The 16,678-nt window shown below is 36.6% G+C and overlaps 1 protein-coding gene and 1 pseudogene across 1 annotated transcript; one reads left to right on the forward strand and one right to left on the reverse strand.

Moving 5' to 3' along the window:
• The first annotated feature begins 2,408 nt into the window (after nt 1–2,408).
• Nucleotides 2,409–15,356, forward strand: LOC122646766 (probable glutathione S-transferase). Its single transcript, XM_043840364.1, has 3 exons — nt 2,409–2,730; nt 2,843–3,214; nt 15,343–15,356. Exons 1-2 carry the CDS (start codon nt 2,422–2,424, stop codon nt 3,206–3,208), a joined length of 675 nt encoding a protein of 224 aa, XP_043696299.1. The 5' UTR covers nt 2,409–2,421; the 3' UTR covers nt 3,209–3,214; nt 15,343–15,356.
• LOC122646174 lies at nt 6,928–8,122 on the reverse strand (annotated as a pseudogene).
• Nucleotides 15,357–16,678: the final 1,322 nt, after the last annotated feature.

A 16,678-nucleotide genomic window follows, 5' to 3' on the forward strand; every position in this document is an offset into this window, starting at 1 on the left:
TGTTAGAAATTACTCTCCCTTACCGGATTGATCGTCTATGGTTACCTGACCAGTGCGGTTCCCTAGTTCCTCTCACAAGAGGGGAGTGGGACCCACCCAGAGTACCTAACCGAACAGTCTGCCCAGGTGGGGTCCACCCTCCTCTTGTGAGAGGAACTAGGGAACCGCACCGGTCAGGGAACCGTACAGGAAAAAAATTCCTCCCTTACCCCCCACCCAATCGTAGGATGATCATAAGATCCAAAGCCAACATCACCAAACTGGTTACCAAGCTCAATCTCATGGCTACTAGACACCCCATCCCTCACGCTCTCGTAACCTCTATTCCCAACCGTTACGAAGAACCCACCTCATACACTGTTGGCAGCAAAGATTCCAAATGACGTGCCACAATGAGTGATGAGTTCAATGCTCTCTCAAGGAACGACACTTGCCAATTAGTTTCATACCATCTCTCTATGAATCTTATCAGGAACAAATGTGTGTATCGTATCAAACGTGATTCTGATGGCACAATCTCTCGCTATAAAGCTCGCCTTGTAGCTAAAGGCTTTCACCAAAGAAAAAAACATTGACTACTTTGATACCTGTAGTCAAGCCAACAACCATACGGACAGTCCTGTCTGTTGTCATTTTTCGTGGTTGGGTTCTTCGCCAATTAGATGTGCAAAATGCCTTCTTGCATGGTAATACTGATAAACAAGTTTTTTTGCAACAACTACAAGACTTTGTTGACCCATCCTCCCTTATCATGTTTGTCACCTTAAACGGGCACTCTACGGGCTTAAAGAGGCATCACGTGCCTAGTCAGATCGGCTTGGTTCCTTTTTGCCTCTCCCTTAGGTTCAAGTCTTCTCAAGCTGACCCAGCTTTATGTCCGACACCTTGGTACCTACACTATCTTCCTCTTGATTTATGTAGATGGCATCATAGTCATTGGCACTGCTAACACCCATATCCAAGATCTTCTCACTACCCTTGGAATAGAGTTTGCCATTAAAGATCTCGGAGACCTTCATTACTTTCTTGGCATTGAGGCCATAGGATCATCTTAAGGTCTTTCTTTCTCTCAATCCAAGTATATATTGGATCTATTTGTGTCTGCATGGAGGGTGCCAAACCAATGCCCAAGCCTAGCTCTACTGCATCGTTATCCCGCATACATGGCAACCCATTTCATGATCCCACATTAACCAGGTCGGATATTGCCTTTTCCATCAACAGGGTATGTCAATTTATGCATCCCCTACCACAGATCATTGGACAGTTGTTATGAGGGCACTGTGTTATTTAAAATACACCATCACTTTTGGACTTTATATATGTCCATCCTCTTTTTGTCAATTACATGCCTACACCGATGCAGACTGGGCTGGCTGCCCCGATGACCGACGCTCTACCAATTGCTATTGCATATACTTTAGTCCCAACTTAGTCTTATGGAGCTCCAGAAAGCAACACACAATGACCAGGTCATCCATTGAATCCGAATACAAGGGGTTAGCTAATGCCGCCGCTGAATTAATCTGGCTTCGTCAACTGTTAGTAGATCTTGGCATCTCCACTGCCTCACCTCTCCTCTACTGTGACAACATTGGAGTAACTTACCTTGCCGCTAATCCCTTATTCCATGCCTGAATAAAGCATATTGAAATCGATTATCATTTTGTTCGTGAATAAGTTGTTGCTTCTTTCTATTCGCTTCGAATCCAATCTTGATCAGATTGCAAATGTCATGACAAAAGGGCTACTTGCCACTAAGTTCAGTGCTCTTCAAACCAACCTCACTGTTTAGCAAGAACTGCTTCGCTTGAGGGGGCGTGTAACGGATAACATGTCTATCCATCCATTGAATCACAAAGTGAAGAGACCCAGTCTTCTCACTTCTCTTCTCCCAATCAGAAACTGTTGACTTACCAAGGGCTATCTCCTACGCTATTGTAACAAACACATCGGGTGTGTGAGTGTGGTGTGTGTTGTGTATATCCGTCATTCCACGGTCCTAAAAGTTGATTAACCTTTTGGGATTGGTGTGTAGTTTGTGTGATTACACTGTCATCAAAAAAAAAAAAAAAAACTATTGTACTTATCTTCTCATAATATATAACTACAACATAGTACCCTACACTACTTATTTATTAATCGTAGATGATTTCACATGCTAATTTGGTCAACTAATTAAACTAAATTAAAATTAAAAAAAAAAGAGAAGTGGAGCACAACATAGAAAGATTAGTTTATCATATTAATAGACTAAATTTAAATCGTTGAAAGTAGAAGCTTATTGCCCAAGCAAGACTACCCCAATAATCCATATAATTAATTACATGATTCAAGCTTGTCCGAGAAGATAACTCTTCATCCATCAGTATAAAACATATAGCTAGGAAGTCTTCTATATAGATCTAATTAGTTCTTAACATGGGAGAAGTTAAGCTTTTTGGAAATAAGACAAGCCCATTTAGCTACAGAGTGATATGGGCTCTCAAACTGAAGGGAATAGAATATGAATACATAGAAGAAGATCTCTCAAACAAGAGTGAGTTGCTTTTGCAGTACAACCCAGTTCACAAAAAGATCCCTGTGCTTGTTCATGCTGGAAAACCAATAGCAGAGTCTTTGGTCATCCTTGAATACATAGAAGAGACTTGGCCGGAGAACCCCCTGCTTCCAACTGATCCTTATGAGAAAGCCATTGCTCGATTTTGGGCGAAATTCTACGAAGATAAGGTAATTAGTAACCAATTTGCATCATCTTCTAAAATGGTTTGGTTTGCAAGGGGGGATGAAGATCTAATATTGGTTAATTGGTGCCTTTTTCTTTTCTTAATTTCACTTACAGGGTATTACTTTGTGGAAGTTCTTTATTACTTCAGGTGAAGAACAAGCTGTAGCCACTAAAGAGAGCTTGGAACTGTTGAGAACTATCGAAGAACAGGGCCTTATTGGAGACAAGAAATTTTTTGGTGGAGAAACCATCGGATATGTGGACTTGGTCTTTGGAGTGTTGGCTCACTGGTTCGGAGTGATGGAAGATATAGTAGGGGTTCAGTTGATTGAACCCCATAGCTTCCCTCGCTTGCATGCTTGGATACAGAATTTCAAGCAAGTCCCTCTTATTAGAGATAACCTTCCTGACCGTGATCAGATCTTCCTCATTTTCAAGCGTCTCAGGGAGATGCTTTTAGCATCTCCACCATCACAGTAGAACTCTGTGTGTGTGTGTGTTTACCTGTGCTTGTTTAAAACTTTGATGAAGTGTAATAAATTGGACTTTTGGTAATGTGAAGAAGACTTTCTAGTGCTTGTTTAATTTAATTCCCAAGAGTAAAGAGTGGCAAATCTTGATACATGATATAAGGGCGTGTAAATTTTAGGTTTTTTTTATTCAAATTCTTATTCTCAAAATTTCAATATAGAATTGCTTAATTTATGGCTATCTAATTAAATATGATTCTAATTCCGAAAAGGTGCCAACTAGTTCATCTGGTAATGTCGAAGTCTATTGCTGCCAAGACTTTAGATCGACTGATCAAGTCTCGCCTCCCGTGGCAAAAATCCAAATATTAGAATGGTCATTTAGTCATCCACATGGGAAAAAAATAATCCACAAAAGAGTCTTTTTCCTACATCCAACGCTATTTGAAGCTATGATTGTACTCCTAGAAGCCCACCCGTATTTTCAAAATTTTAAAATACTCTTTCTCAAGCCACTCAAAGGTTCAGATTCGACGGATTTTGAGGTTCTCTCTTCACTGTGGGTGAAGGGAAACTTAGTCCTTTATAATTAAACCATGGAACAAGGTTTTGGTCTGTCCAATTCCTTGGCACTTCGCCTGGAAAGCCCAATGTATCCGCAGATCCATAGCTTTCTATGGTTTCAAGCACAAGGAATGGATCGACTGGGCAATCCAGATCAAGATAGTCTAAGTTGATCAAATACATGTATATATACCAGTTCCAATCTTTTTTTTTTTTTTTTTTTTAATTTTCTTGGACATAACCATTATGATCATAGTCACTCTATGTCATTGTTTCATGCATTGGGATCGTAGAGTTGAATCACTAATCTTGATTGGAATCCTCAACAGCTGATCAAGCGAATTTTATAATTATAATCCTTTGATTTAGACCTCTGAAAATATTTTAAATCTATATATTTTACATGTGGTACGAGTATATATGTAATCTTCTTTTGATTATCTCTCGTTTTATTCTTAAAAGTTTTGATTGTCTCTCATTTTATTCTTAAAAGTTTTTTAATAAGGATAAATGAAGATATTTAATTAAAATAATTTAAAAATGCTTTTTGATTATGTCATTATTAAAAGCTATTTTTCAAGTACACAAGTGAAATGATTGGAGTTAAACTTATTAGAAAAAAGTGTGTTACAATAAAAGGGCAACAAAAAATGTAAGATAACAAATTATTTGACACCTTAAAGCGGTGTCAACAAAATAAAAATCCATTTATATATTTGTGAATAAAGAATTTTGATATGGACAATAATTTGTAGGAAAAAAATTTTGTCGGGTTATTTTTGCCTACTGTAAGGATTATGGATTATGTATTTTATTTTATTTTGGTAAAAAAGGATTATGCAGTTGGGGATAGGCTTTTAGAGCATGGTATCAGTACCAATTTCGGTCGCAATTAATATCAATAAATATCAAACCATCTCGGGTCTAAATCAATCGAAAATGCAGAAATAAACCTCTTTGACTGATACTACTGATACGTATCGATTATGTATCAGTATTAACCATGATTGATACTATAGGTACAAAGGGATTTTCATACCTCCATCTTCTTCTCGAGGGTCCGACGATCCTTGGGTGTGGGGAAAGAGAGGGATAAATATTTCTCATTAAAGGAGTCGTCACCTAGATAAGGGTCTTGACCCATAAATATCTTTCATTTTCAAGGGGAACGAATGGTTTGCAATGAATAAGGCAATGGTCAACCCAGATCATTCAGAATGATATTTAGAACCATAAAAGTAATAAAATGTGGCATTATTAGATAAATTAAGTCAGAATGGCATTTTCTTTAGGAGAAATTCCACCTTTGAAAATATTGACATGTTGCCTTGTCAAGTCTTCAACAAGATTGAGAATTAATTTGATTGAAGAAATGTCCTCCAAATTTTGTCTAACAAAAAATATAAGGTATCATTAGTGAATAAAATATGGGACCTCTCTAAAGCTCTATGAGCCTCCTTGATTGAACATGTTGAGGTCGATCTCTAGTTGTAGATAGAAGTCTAGATAAGCATTTCATTGCTAGGATAAATAAATAAGCCAAATAGTGTAAGATTTCCATAAGGTGGGCTGGCATAGTCCCACTTTTATTTATTTAAAATCGATTTAGTTGTGTTGATGGGAGCTGCCTTAATGGTATGAGTCCAGTTCCTATGTGTGGAACTAAAGTATTGTTTCTTTAATGGGAAGGAAACCCTAGTTTCTATGCAGGGTTGGTCCCTGCCCTCACCACTATAAATAGTTGTCACTGACCCATTAAGTGACTACTCTGAGAAAATATAAAGTTGTGTGGAAGAGGGCAGACCAGACCAACAGTTCGTGTGCGACAGAGATCATCAAGAGTTCGGCTTCCACAAACATGGATCCAGGTACGCCAAGAACACCTCTATGTTTTGTATGCTTATTGATCTCCATGGATGTTCCGCGTGTTTTATTCTATCAATGGTATCAGAGCCTGATCATGGTTGATCAATGGGGCTGCAATTTTTTTTATTGTTCTTGGTTGTGTGTGAATGCATTGGACAGATCTATAAAAAAAAAAATTTGCATCAGCCATAGCTGAAACCATGGCCGCAGTCTGCTTCTTTCATTGTGTTCTGGCAATCGGCTGTTTTTGTTTCGGCCGCCAAAACGAATTTCAAACAAAAAAAAAAATTTTGCCGCAGCCTTGGCCGAAAACGTGGCTATAGCTTGCAGTGATAAAACCCCAGTTCTTTTATGGTTTTTTGTTGTCAAGGTTTTTACCCTTGTTTTGACACGGGGATTGTGGCCGCCAGAGTAAAGGGGTTGCTAATCCGGCAACCATCAGGAGCGTTTTTTGGGGTTTTTTGAAATCTTTTGAAACCCTTACTTGACGAAACCTATTTCATGGTGATCGTTGAGTTTTCCGGCCATGTGATGCCAGGGTTTTGATCGTCGGAGGTGGGTCATCGTTCACCGGCGCTTTCGCTGGCCGTCGGTCCCTAGTTTGGCCACCGCGGCCGGCAGTAGTGGTGGGTTTTGCTTTTCAGTTTAAAAAAAAAAAACCAAACCCTGAAAGAATGCGTTCTCTGGTTACGATTTGGGGAAGAAGATAGGGAATATTCCCTATCTAATTCCCCCCTTTTAACAACCAAAAAAAAAAACAATTTTTCAAAAAGGTAAGAAAGTCAAAAAGTCAAACGGTTAAAAAGTTAAGGGATAATGAGTTTTGCTATCGTGCGTCGCTAGGACTTTGCTAATGTGCGCCCGGGTCGGGTCGACCCGGAAACCCCCGGTTAGATGACCATGGGCTGCTCAATTTGACCGGTTTGTTTGGTTCCATTTGGTTCGGGTCTGTCCATGGTTTGACCGGTTCGATTTTGGTTCACCCAAACAATATAAATTATAAAAATAAAAAAATAAAAAAACAAAAACAAAATAAGTTTGGTTTTGTTTTTTTTTTGGGTTTTTTACAATTACCACCCTAAAATCTTTACTATCTACTATTACCCCCCCCCAAAACTTTCAAACAACTGTTACCCCCCTCTGATGCATATTAACCACTAACTGACCCCCACCGTTACATTTTGGTTACGATGGGGGTTAGTCGTGACAGTATGCCGTTGTCACGAATTTTCTAAGACCAAAATGCCCTTTTGGGATGGTAATTGTTAAAAAAAAAAAAAAAAAAAACCCATCACCGATTCACCGTCCTTCTCCTCCTCCTTCTTCTTCTTCCTCCTCTGCAGCCCCAAACAGAGAGGTTAAAAGGGCATCTCTCTCCTCTACTCTTCTCTCTTCCCTCATCCTCCTCTGTTCCATTTCACTTCATTTCAAGTTTCAAACCTTCAGAGTCTTTACTGATAAAACTAATCAAAATCGAGTCCAAAAACAAAATTGCTTAAAAAGGCATCTCTAATATATCCATTTCCAAGGTAGAATCAATGGCGACAGAGTGAGACGAACTATAGCAAGAAGGAGCCTTTGTCACTCTTGCTCTAACAACCTCCTATCTTGAGCCCTCCTCTCCATTTTCTCCCTCCACTGCATCTCCATCCTCTGTTGCTGATTAAAGAACTCTTGCAACATCTCCGAATGCTCCCACCATTAATCCTCACCGATCTCTCGAGGTCCTCGCTCTGCGCGGATGCTTCTCCTTATCGCCTTTCCTCTTCCGGGTTTCCACTCCTCGTGAGTCGCACTTCTTCGCTTTCATCTTCATCCTCTTCATCGTCCTCGAGAAATCATCAGAAGATCGATCTCCCCCACTCAGCTTCTTCACCTTCTTCTTCGCCTGCACATTCCCAACCTCTGATTCCAATAATAATCTCTGCATATTCTTCTCCCTTTCAACGAAAACCGCATGTAGCTCCTCAAAGAACGAACATTGCCGTCCATTGTCTGGATCAGATGTCTCTTTCCCCTGCATAAAAAATTAACCCAAAAAAATCAGGCCAAAAAAATAAAAGGCAATTTTTTTCAACCCAAAAAATGAATCCCAAAAAAAAGGTGACAAATTTCGATCTGTGTTTTTCAAGAAATGATCAGATTAGGAATCACCTTGTATCGATTAACGAGATTCTTCCACTTGCACTTGAACAGATTAGGGCTTCTTTTGTAGCATCTCTTCTTCATCTTTACTGCAACGCTCTCCCACAGCGTCTTGTTTCGCTTTGTAACAGTGAAATCCCTCTCTAATTCGGCTCTGATCGCGATAAAATCTTTCGTCTCTTGATGGCTCCACTGAGGAACTCTATCGTCCTTCTTGAGTGAAACGCTCGTCGATTGCATCTCGCTGGTGGATGGTTGCACTTGCAACGGCAAAGATGAGATCATGTTCAGTCGACCTAAGCCTTCGTTCTCTCCGCTTCCCATCATCTTCTTTCTCTCTCTCAGGTTTGGGGTTGCAGAGGAGGAAGAACGAGGAGAAGGACGGTGATGGTTTTTTTTTTTTTTTTTTTTTTTTTTTTTTTTTACAATTACCACCCCCAAAAGGGCATTTTGGTGTTAGAAAATTCGTGACAACGGCACATTGTCACGATTAACCCCCACTGTTATGGAAATGTAACGGTGGGGGTCAGTTAGTGGTTAGTATACATCAGAGGGGGGTAATAGTTGTTTGAAAGTTTTTGGGGGGGTAATAGTAGATAGTAAAGATTTTGGGGTGGTAATTGTAAAAAACCTTTTGTTTTTATAAACAAAAAGCAGAAATTAAACCAAAAGGGAAACAGAAACAGTTTGGTTTTGTTTTTTTTAAAACAGAAATAACAGAAATAGAAAAACAGGCGAAATAGAAACAGAAAAACAGGTGAAACAGAAACAAAAAAACGGGTTTTTTGTTTTTATAAACAGAAACAAAACAAAACAAAACAAAACATAAAAGGTTTTGATTTACTTTTCTGTTCTGGTTTCTGTTTATATTTTGTACTATTCTGAACTGTCACGATAGGGAACTAGTATGCAAGGTAACACTTAGTTTTATTTCAGTTGTATTTGTTACATGACTAAAAAAGACTTTTAACAGAAATAAAATGAGCCCATTCGGTTTTTTGGTGGCTTATTATTATTATAAAGTCCATTAAATTTGAAAATGTGTAATAAGTATATAAGCCTGTATTAATTTTTCTTTATTACAGGCTTATCATCGTTTCATGTCATGTTTATCATATTGTCATATTGATTGATCGAACCGGTGGGAGGATGGAATTATATACTCCGAGCCGGTTATATGGTTTGACCAGTGAGACAATGTAATTATGAACTTTGTTCAGTTTTTGGCTAAGTTTGTCTATTTTGGTACAATTCGGATTATGGATTATTTGTAGAAAATGATTTGGTTCATTTCATTTACAGAAGTAATTTTTTGTTGAGATATAATTCATGAAAATGTTGCAGAGAAATATTTTTGTTTCAGAATACCATTTATACACTTCTACTTCAGGAAAACAATTCTATTTTGGAAACAGTTTTAATAAAAGTGATTTTCTAAATTATTTTAAGGCTATTTTTAAGCCATTTTTGACCGTTCTGATCCTGAATTTAAAGAGTACCTTGGACCGGTGGGAGTATAAAATTTGAGGTTCCATACAGTGTCAGGAACGTGCTAAAGTATACTCTCAATTTTGAGAGAGATTAAACTCCCACATAAGGGTCCGTTTGGCTTCATTATGTATCTCTTTGGCTTTTTTTTAAGGTGTCGTTTGGATACATAAAGTAAATTTTGGTGCATATTGATTGTTAATCATTTGTGCTTTGTTTTTTCTCATGCTATGTCACATACATATACTTTTTGCAACATTACATTTTGAATTATTCTGAGTGTGGATTCAGTGCCATTAAGGTTGTGACATTTAAGTAAATCACGAGGCAGTAAGTAAAATCACATGTGTTATAATACATAAGGAACTCGTGACATTTTGTATTGTCATGAGGTATTATAATCAGTGATGTACGCTTTTAGTTATTAGTGACATTTAAAAAAACGCAATCATTAATGTCTGATATTTATAAGTTTACCATTGAGGGGATATTGTTGTCACATGTTCCATCATTTTATATCTCATAAAGTTATTTTAGGCAATCCTATAAATATGTGAAGACATTGAAATTTTAATTTGTTGAAACTTGCGTACAAGATGAACATGATGATGTCCGCATAGAATTGATGTTTTTGGATTATTTAAGTAATAAGCTTGGGCTTATAAAGTTACAGATTAAATACTTCCATCATAGTTTTAATGAAACCTACTTGACAAAGGGTTTTATAAATGGATTGACCATAAATTACTTATGGAAGTGAATTAGAAATCATACGGATTAAGTTTGTTCTATTGAAATAATTTCAGTTTTGATCTTATGATTATTGAGTTTGACTTCATTTCTAGAAATCGCTTCTATTGATTGGTTCCATATATCATTTCTGGTCTTGAAAATTATTTATCAATAAACATTTGTGGATTACTTTCTGTGCGTACAATCATTATTTTGGAACCTCTACGATGTCGTAATTATGAATCTATTGACTTGTTAGTCCTTCTATTGTGCATGGGTTTTTTTTTGTCATCGTATTCCATTAGGTTGGATTGACTCAATAATCCGACCCGTCGATTTATTTTTGGGCCAGTAGACTCGTTGTCAATATGATTTTTTGATTTTGATCGATTTTGATCTTTTGGTTTAAGACAGAGATTCAAACAACATTGATTAGTTCAATAATGAACATGTTTTTTATTTTATATGAAGTTTTCTTATGCTGTCACCATGGGAAGATATAATTCTATCCTACTATGAGTGATAGATGCATCACATATTGATTTATATGCATTACAATGGTCTTTCATGAATTTTTTAGTCAATTTGATGTATTTTTTACTTGCTCATCGGTGTTATACAATCTGTGATATTCGATTTCGTCACAAGGGATTGCATGTAGCTTATTCTTAATATTGACATCCTATGATAATGATTTCTCTAAACGTCACGAAATGATTAATTTATGTGATATTTCTGTAAATATATTGGCTATATGTGTTTTATGATAAAAGTAATATTGATGAAAATTATTGAAATTAAATGGGCCTTCAGTAGCAATCCAAGTCTATGGGATTCATGATTTAAATGATTACGTTTCCACTCAGTGGGCTAGTTATTTGGATTGTAAGATCATCATTGACTATTCGGATGGATTGCAGTCAAGGAAACCATATGGCGAATGATGTGCTCTTGCCACCACAGGTGAGTCATTGTTTGGTCGGTTTCGCTGGATGATGTGAGGGTGACGTTTTGGACTTCGCTGCTTTAGAGGTTCTTGTCTTGCCACCACAGGTGACGGAATCCTTAGAATGGTGTCGTTGCAAGCGTCTTGCCTTACATGTAAGAGATTCTATTGCGTATTGGGCGATCTTGCTACCACAGGTGTGACCCCGACGACGCCGGATCTTTCCCCAGTTTATATTTTCCTACAGTTACTGAAAATAAAACTGAAATAAATCTGATTAATAAGTCCAAATTAATCAGTTTTCAATTATATTATTGGGATATTGATATGCCTTCAGTTATTGTATATTGTATGTTTTGGTAAATTTTGTGTGATCATGTTTACCAGCTTTAAGTTCTCAATTATCTTCTATCAAAATCTTGAATGGTTCCAATTTAAGGAATGGAACGGGTTCTTTAATATTTTATGTGGCTACAGTGAGTATGGATTTTGCTATTTTAAAGTTGACAAACCTCCCCAGCCTTTGGCTGACAGTTCCATTGAACATAAAGGTCTTTATAAAATGTGGGAGGAGTCAAATCGGTTATGTCTGATAGTCATGATATACATTATGAACATGACCATCCAGAAAAGTAACATTCTGATTGAGAGTGCTAAGGAACAGAAACTCATTACATCTGTAAACAGAAGATTCATTGTTTATGATGAGCTTTAAAGAACACTTACATGGATTTTGTTTTGCTTACACCTAGTTCTTATAATAGTGTGAGTGTGTTCTGTGAATAGATATTATAAATCATGTCATACAAGTTTAGCTAAATGGAGATAAAATGCTCAATACGTTTCTTGTATGGTACATTATTTAGTTATTCTTGTCTTAGTTTGACAATATTTATCTGAGGATCAGTGGGAGTTAGATAATATTTTCTTGTATTTTATAGTGATAATATTCTTGCTGCAAGTAATAATATTATCATTTTACTTCAGATAAAATAGTATTAACCATTTTGGTAAAAAGATCTTAGTGAAGCCTCTTATGTTTAGGCATTAAAATTCACCATAATAGAACTATACGTATTCTTGGTTTATTTCAAAAGATTTCTTGTGAAAGAAAACAGATTTACCAATACTTTGTGAATTCAGATGAATAATACTCTTTGTGCATCTAATGTTGGTAGTTTAATGTAAACTCAAGAATACATATGGATTGATATTGCTTATTTTATAATCTTGGAGTAGCACATTAGGTAACTGCCAAGATGACCTAAAATACTATATGTGGATATCTGTTTGGGATGATAGGTGGTGTTATATGTTAAGAGGGTGTCTTATGGACACCGACTGCTTTTCTCTATGCAAGCAGAGTTTTGTGACCTATTGTGATGTCACTGTTTAGACTCTATGACTGAAGAATTTTAACTCGGAATTTGATATTGATGCTTCCTTGTTAGAGAACAAGTTTGTGAGTCACAAAACTCAGTTTGGTGCATTACTACAGATAGTATGCTTGTTGATTCTCTCACTAAGGATTTGACTCCAAAAGTTTTTAGGAGTATGTCAGTAATATGGAACTTGTTAGTTCTTTTGATGCATTTTATTAGTGGGAGTTTTGCTTGTGTATACAGTTGCAACTGATTTCAGATTCTTGTCGTTTTGTGACATTCTCGAGAATATACATGCATCTTTGTTATGGTCATTTGTTTATATGTATATACTTGATTAATTGCCTCATAGAGAATTAATTGAGGTCATATGTGGTGTATTTACCTCATTCGGTATACGAGGTTCCAGTCAATACATGCACATCCAGTTGTTAAGTAAATGCATACAGATTCTATTGTGTACACTTGGTCAGTTGCCTCTTTCAGATATTTGAGGCTATGTGGTGTATTTGTCTCATATGGTATCTGAGGCCTTCAATAAATACACGCACATTTTGTTCACTAGAAAAGCCTCATTCGGTCTAGAGGACGTGAACTAGTATGTTGGGACATTCGGACCCAGTCCCAACGAGCTTCCTTATGTAAAGTGTTTGCTTTTGGACGACGCTTATGGTAAATGAGACCTCCAATATTTATCTCATGTGGCTCATTCGGTTTTCGAGCCTGGACCAATTTGGAAATTGGCATGTTGATCATTATATCATGCATTTTTCATACCACACTCTCATACTGTACAGCCCAAGTCGGTGAGGCCATAAGCACTTTGACGTGTTAGGTCACATGTCTCTGTATTGTTGGGTGTTTGTAGTTTCATTCGGACCAAGGCATCAGGTTTAAGGCGTACTCCATTCAACACTATCTTTTGTGGCCACAATCAGTTTGTCTAAACCGGAGAATCATTTTAAAAGGTTTTCAAAATCAAAACTTATGACATATGCAGCCCAAGTGGGAGATTGTAAGATTTCCATAAGGTGGGCTGGCATAGTCCCACTTTTATTTATTTAAAATCGATTTAGTTGTGTTGATGGGAGCTGCCTTAATGGTATGAGTCCAGTTACTATGTGTGGACCTAAAGTATTGTTTCCTTAATGGGAAGGAAACCCTAGTTTCTATGCAGGGTTGGTCCCTGCCCTCACCACTATAAATAGTTGTCACTGGCCCATTAAGTGACCACTCTGAAAAAATCTAAAGTTGTGTGGAAGAGGGCAGACCAGACCAACAGTTCGTGTGCGACAGGGATCGTCAAGAGTTCGGCTTCCACAAACATGGATCCAGGTACGCCAAGAACACCTCTATGTTTTGTATGCTCATTGATCTACATGGATGTTCCGCATGAATTTATTCTATCAAATAGAACATTCATGTCTGATTCCATACAGAAGATGGATATGATCAAAGCAATTGCCTCACTTTAATGGAACAAGAACATGAGGAAATAAAAATACTAATCGTGTCACACCATTGTTCATTAAAACCCAGGAATTCAAAATTTTCTTTGACAAATCCCCCCTCCTATATATCATAGACCTTAGACATGTCAAGTTCTAAGGCAAGTAAACCCCCTTTTTCCATTTATCTTTCTTAGGTGATGAAAGATTTCATTTACCATATAGAAATTATCAGAAATTTGTCGATCTTGAACGAAGAATGCTTGATTAGGGGAAATGATATTTTCAAGAAATAACTTTAATCTATTGGCCGTTATCTTTGTAATAATCTTATATGAAACATTGCAAAGACAAATAGGTATGCACTCTTTACCTTTAGACTCATTATCTTTCTTTGGGATCATGGCAAGAAGTGTATATGTGGTTGACACCAAAGAGAAAAGAACCTAAATTGAAAAAGATCAAAAAAAAAAAAAAAACAAGAACAAATGGTAAAACATCATTCTTCACAATATGCCTACATTATTGCTAAAAAAATGTTGGAGTTCCATCAGGATCTGGGGCTTTAAAAGCCTTCATGTTAAAGATAACGTCCCTTACTTTGTCTTCAATAGGAGTTATAGTTAAGAACTCATTAACAACAAATGAAATGATTGGTTGAAAGAGACTATGAACAAAATGAGGGTCAAGGGGGTTATCACACAATAAATCCTTCTAAGGTGATTTTGCAAACAATTTTACAATTATGGATATTTTATTAACAAGATTTCCATCAGGATCTTTGCGATTGATGATTCTAGTAGAACAAAGTCTATGCTTTGCAATGGTAGGATAGAATTTGGTATTTTGATCACCATCACTGATGTATGCTTTTCTGCATTTTTTGCATTCAAAAAAGCTCCTCGGCCTCAAGTACTCACTTAAGGTGTTGTTCAATATGGATGATTTTACCATGATTTAATTTGGAAGGCCTTTGGCTGATGCTTCCAAAGGTAGAAGTTAGTCAAAAATAGATTGGTTTACATAAAGGTTAGACATGCCACTCAATATGACCACGAGGTTAGAGTTACCAAAAAGATTATCGATGCCTACAGAAGTGTGAAAAATCAAGATGTTTAATCCATGCCGCTTGAAAATGAAATAATTCTGCGGAAGAGGAAGATTAAGGGGTCATGTTAAGCAAAAGAGGATCATGGTCAAATCCTAAGTAGGGTAGGGCCTGAATATGGTCATTATCGAAAAGTGACATCTAGATGTGGTTTCCCAAACCTCTATCTAGATGTTCAGAAATGGCATTTGGGGGTTTTTGTTTATTGGACCAGGTGAACCATGGATCATATTGTTGAGAGAATAATTGTTAGATAGATTGTAATAAGGGGTTTCAAACCCATTACGAAGAGAGATTGAACGATCATGATTATTGGAATAATCATAACTATTGGAATAGTCATGACCATTCCAATGAATGAGTTTCCATTGAATGGGTTCCAATGAATGGGTTTCCAGTGAATAGGTGCCAGTGAATGGGTTCCAATTTCCAAGGCAATTCAGCCATTCAATATAACAGTTTTAGTTCTCTCTCTCTCTTGCAATCAGAATTTCTCTAGAAGTCTAAGTTAAATTCTTTAGTGCTTTGTTGAATCCTGAAGGTGAATTTGCTTCAATCGGGAGGGGACAATTATCTCCTTTAAGATAGCAAGTACACGTTCAAAGTAGTTTATAGTTTCCTTCTCCAAATGGAATCTTATCTAACAATAATCCCTCATCTATTACCCCTAAATTCTTCTGTTGCCTCATATACATATGATCCCTCCACCAAATGTTTTGAGTTGTTGGGTTTGATTTCTGCATGGTAACAAAGCAGGTCCTGATCATGTCTATGTCCTGTTCCGTCATCCATGCAAGTGTACACAATTTTGTTCTCCCTACACATGAATGGAAGTGTAGAGAGAATAGTCTCACATCGACTACCCCTAAAGTTTTCTGTTACCTCATATACTTGTGAATCCTTCCATCCAATAGTTTGAGCTCTTGAGTTGGATATTTACATATGATTTTAATTCCTCTGAATTCTGATATTACTTTAGATTTCTAAGAGAATGGGCGGCAATAACATTATGGTACGATCAATAACTTTCTAATTCATCCCTATCATCTAGAATCTCATTAAAATCACCAATAAGAAGAGACATGAGAAGATTAGGTCAGAAAAAATAGCATGGGATTGAAGGACACATAGAGGTTGTCACAACAAATCTAGAGATGGAGCTGAATATTTTAACTCACAAAGGAAGATGAAGTCAAGTTGATGAGAAATACAATGAGTTTTTCCAGTACTCTCTCTCTCTCTCCCCACTTTACTTTTTTAAAAGCCCAGTAAACAAGACATACATAGCCAGGCTACAACAAATTCACATTTCAATATAAGGAAAATAACATTTGAAGATACTTTCGTTTTTCATTAAACAAAATATAGAAAAAATCATTTCGTCATATCAGTTATTTTAGTCATTCACTCATGACCAAGTAGAAACTTAGGTTACAGTTCATATATTGGTCCTTTCCTTTCATATCTTTCCACTTTCTTGAAACCCCAAACACTACCTATTTATTAAGCATAAATGATTCCGAGATATTAATTTGGTCAACTAATTAAATTAAAGTTAAATTACAATTAAAAAACAAAATTGGAGGGCAACCTAGAAAGATTGGTGTATCATATTAATAGACTAATTAAATTGAAATCATTCAAAGTTGAAGATTATTGCCCAAGCAAGAGTAGTCCCATTAACCCATATAATTAATTACATTTTTCAAACTTGTTCAAGAAGATAACTCTTCAACGATCGATCACTATAAAACATTTGTTTTGGGGTATAGGAATCCTTCCATACAGACCTAATTAGTTC

This window comes from Telopea speciosissima, chromosome 11, assembly GCF_018873765.1.
Source record: "Telopea speciosissima isolate NSW1024214 ecotype Mountain lineage chromosome 11, Tspe_v1, whole genome shotgun sequence".
NCBI lineage: Eukaryota > Viridiplantae > Streptophyta > Magnoliopsida > Proteales > Proteaceae > Telopea > Telopea speciosissima.

Coding starts and splice junctions, on each gene's coding strand:
- LOC122646766 (XM_043840364.1), top strand. CDS start 2,422: ATGGGAGAAGTTAAGCTTTTTGGAAATAAGACAAGCCCATTTAGCTAC. Junction 2,731..2,842: donor CGAAATTCTACGAAGATAAG/GTAATTAGTAAC, acceptor TTTCACTTACAG/GGTATTACTTTGTGGAAGTT.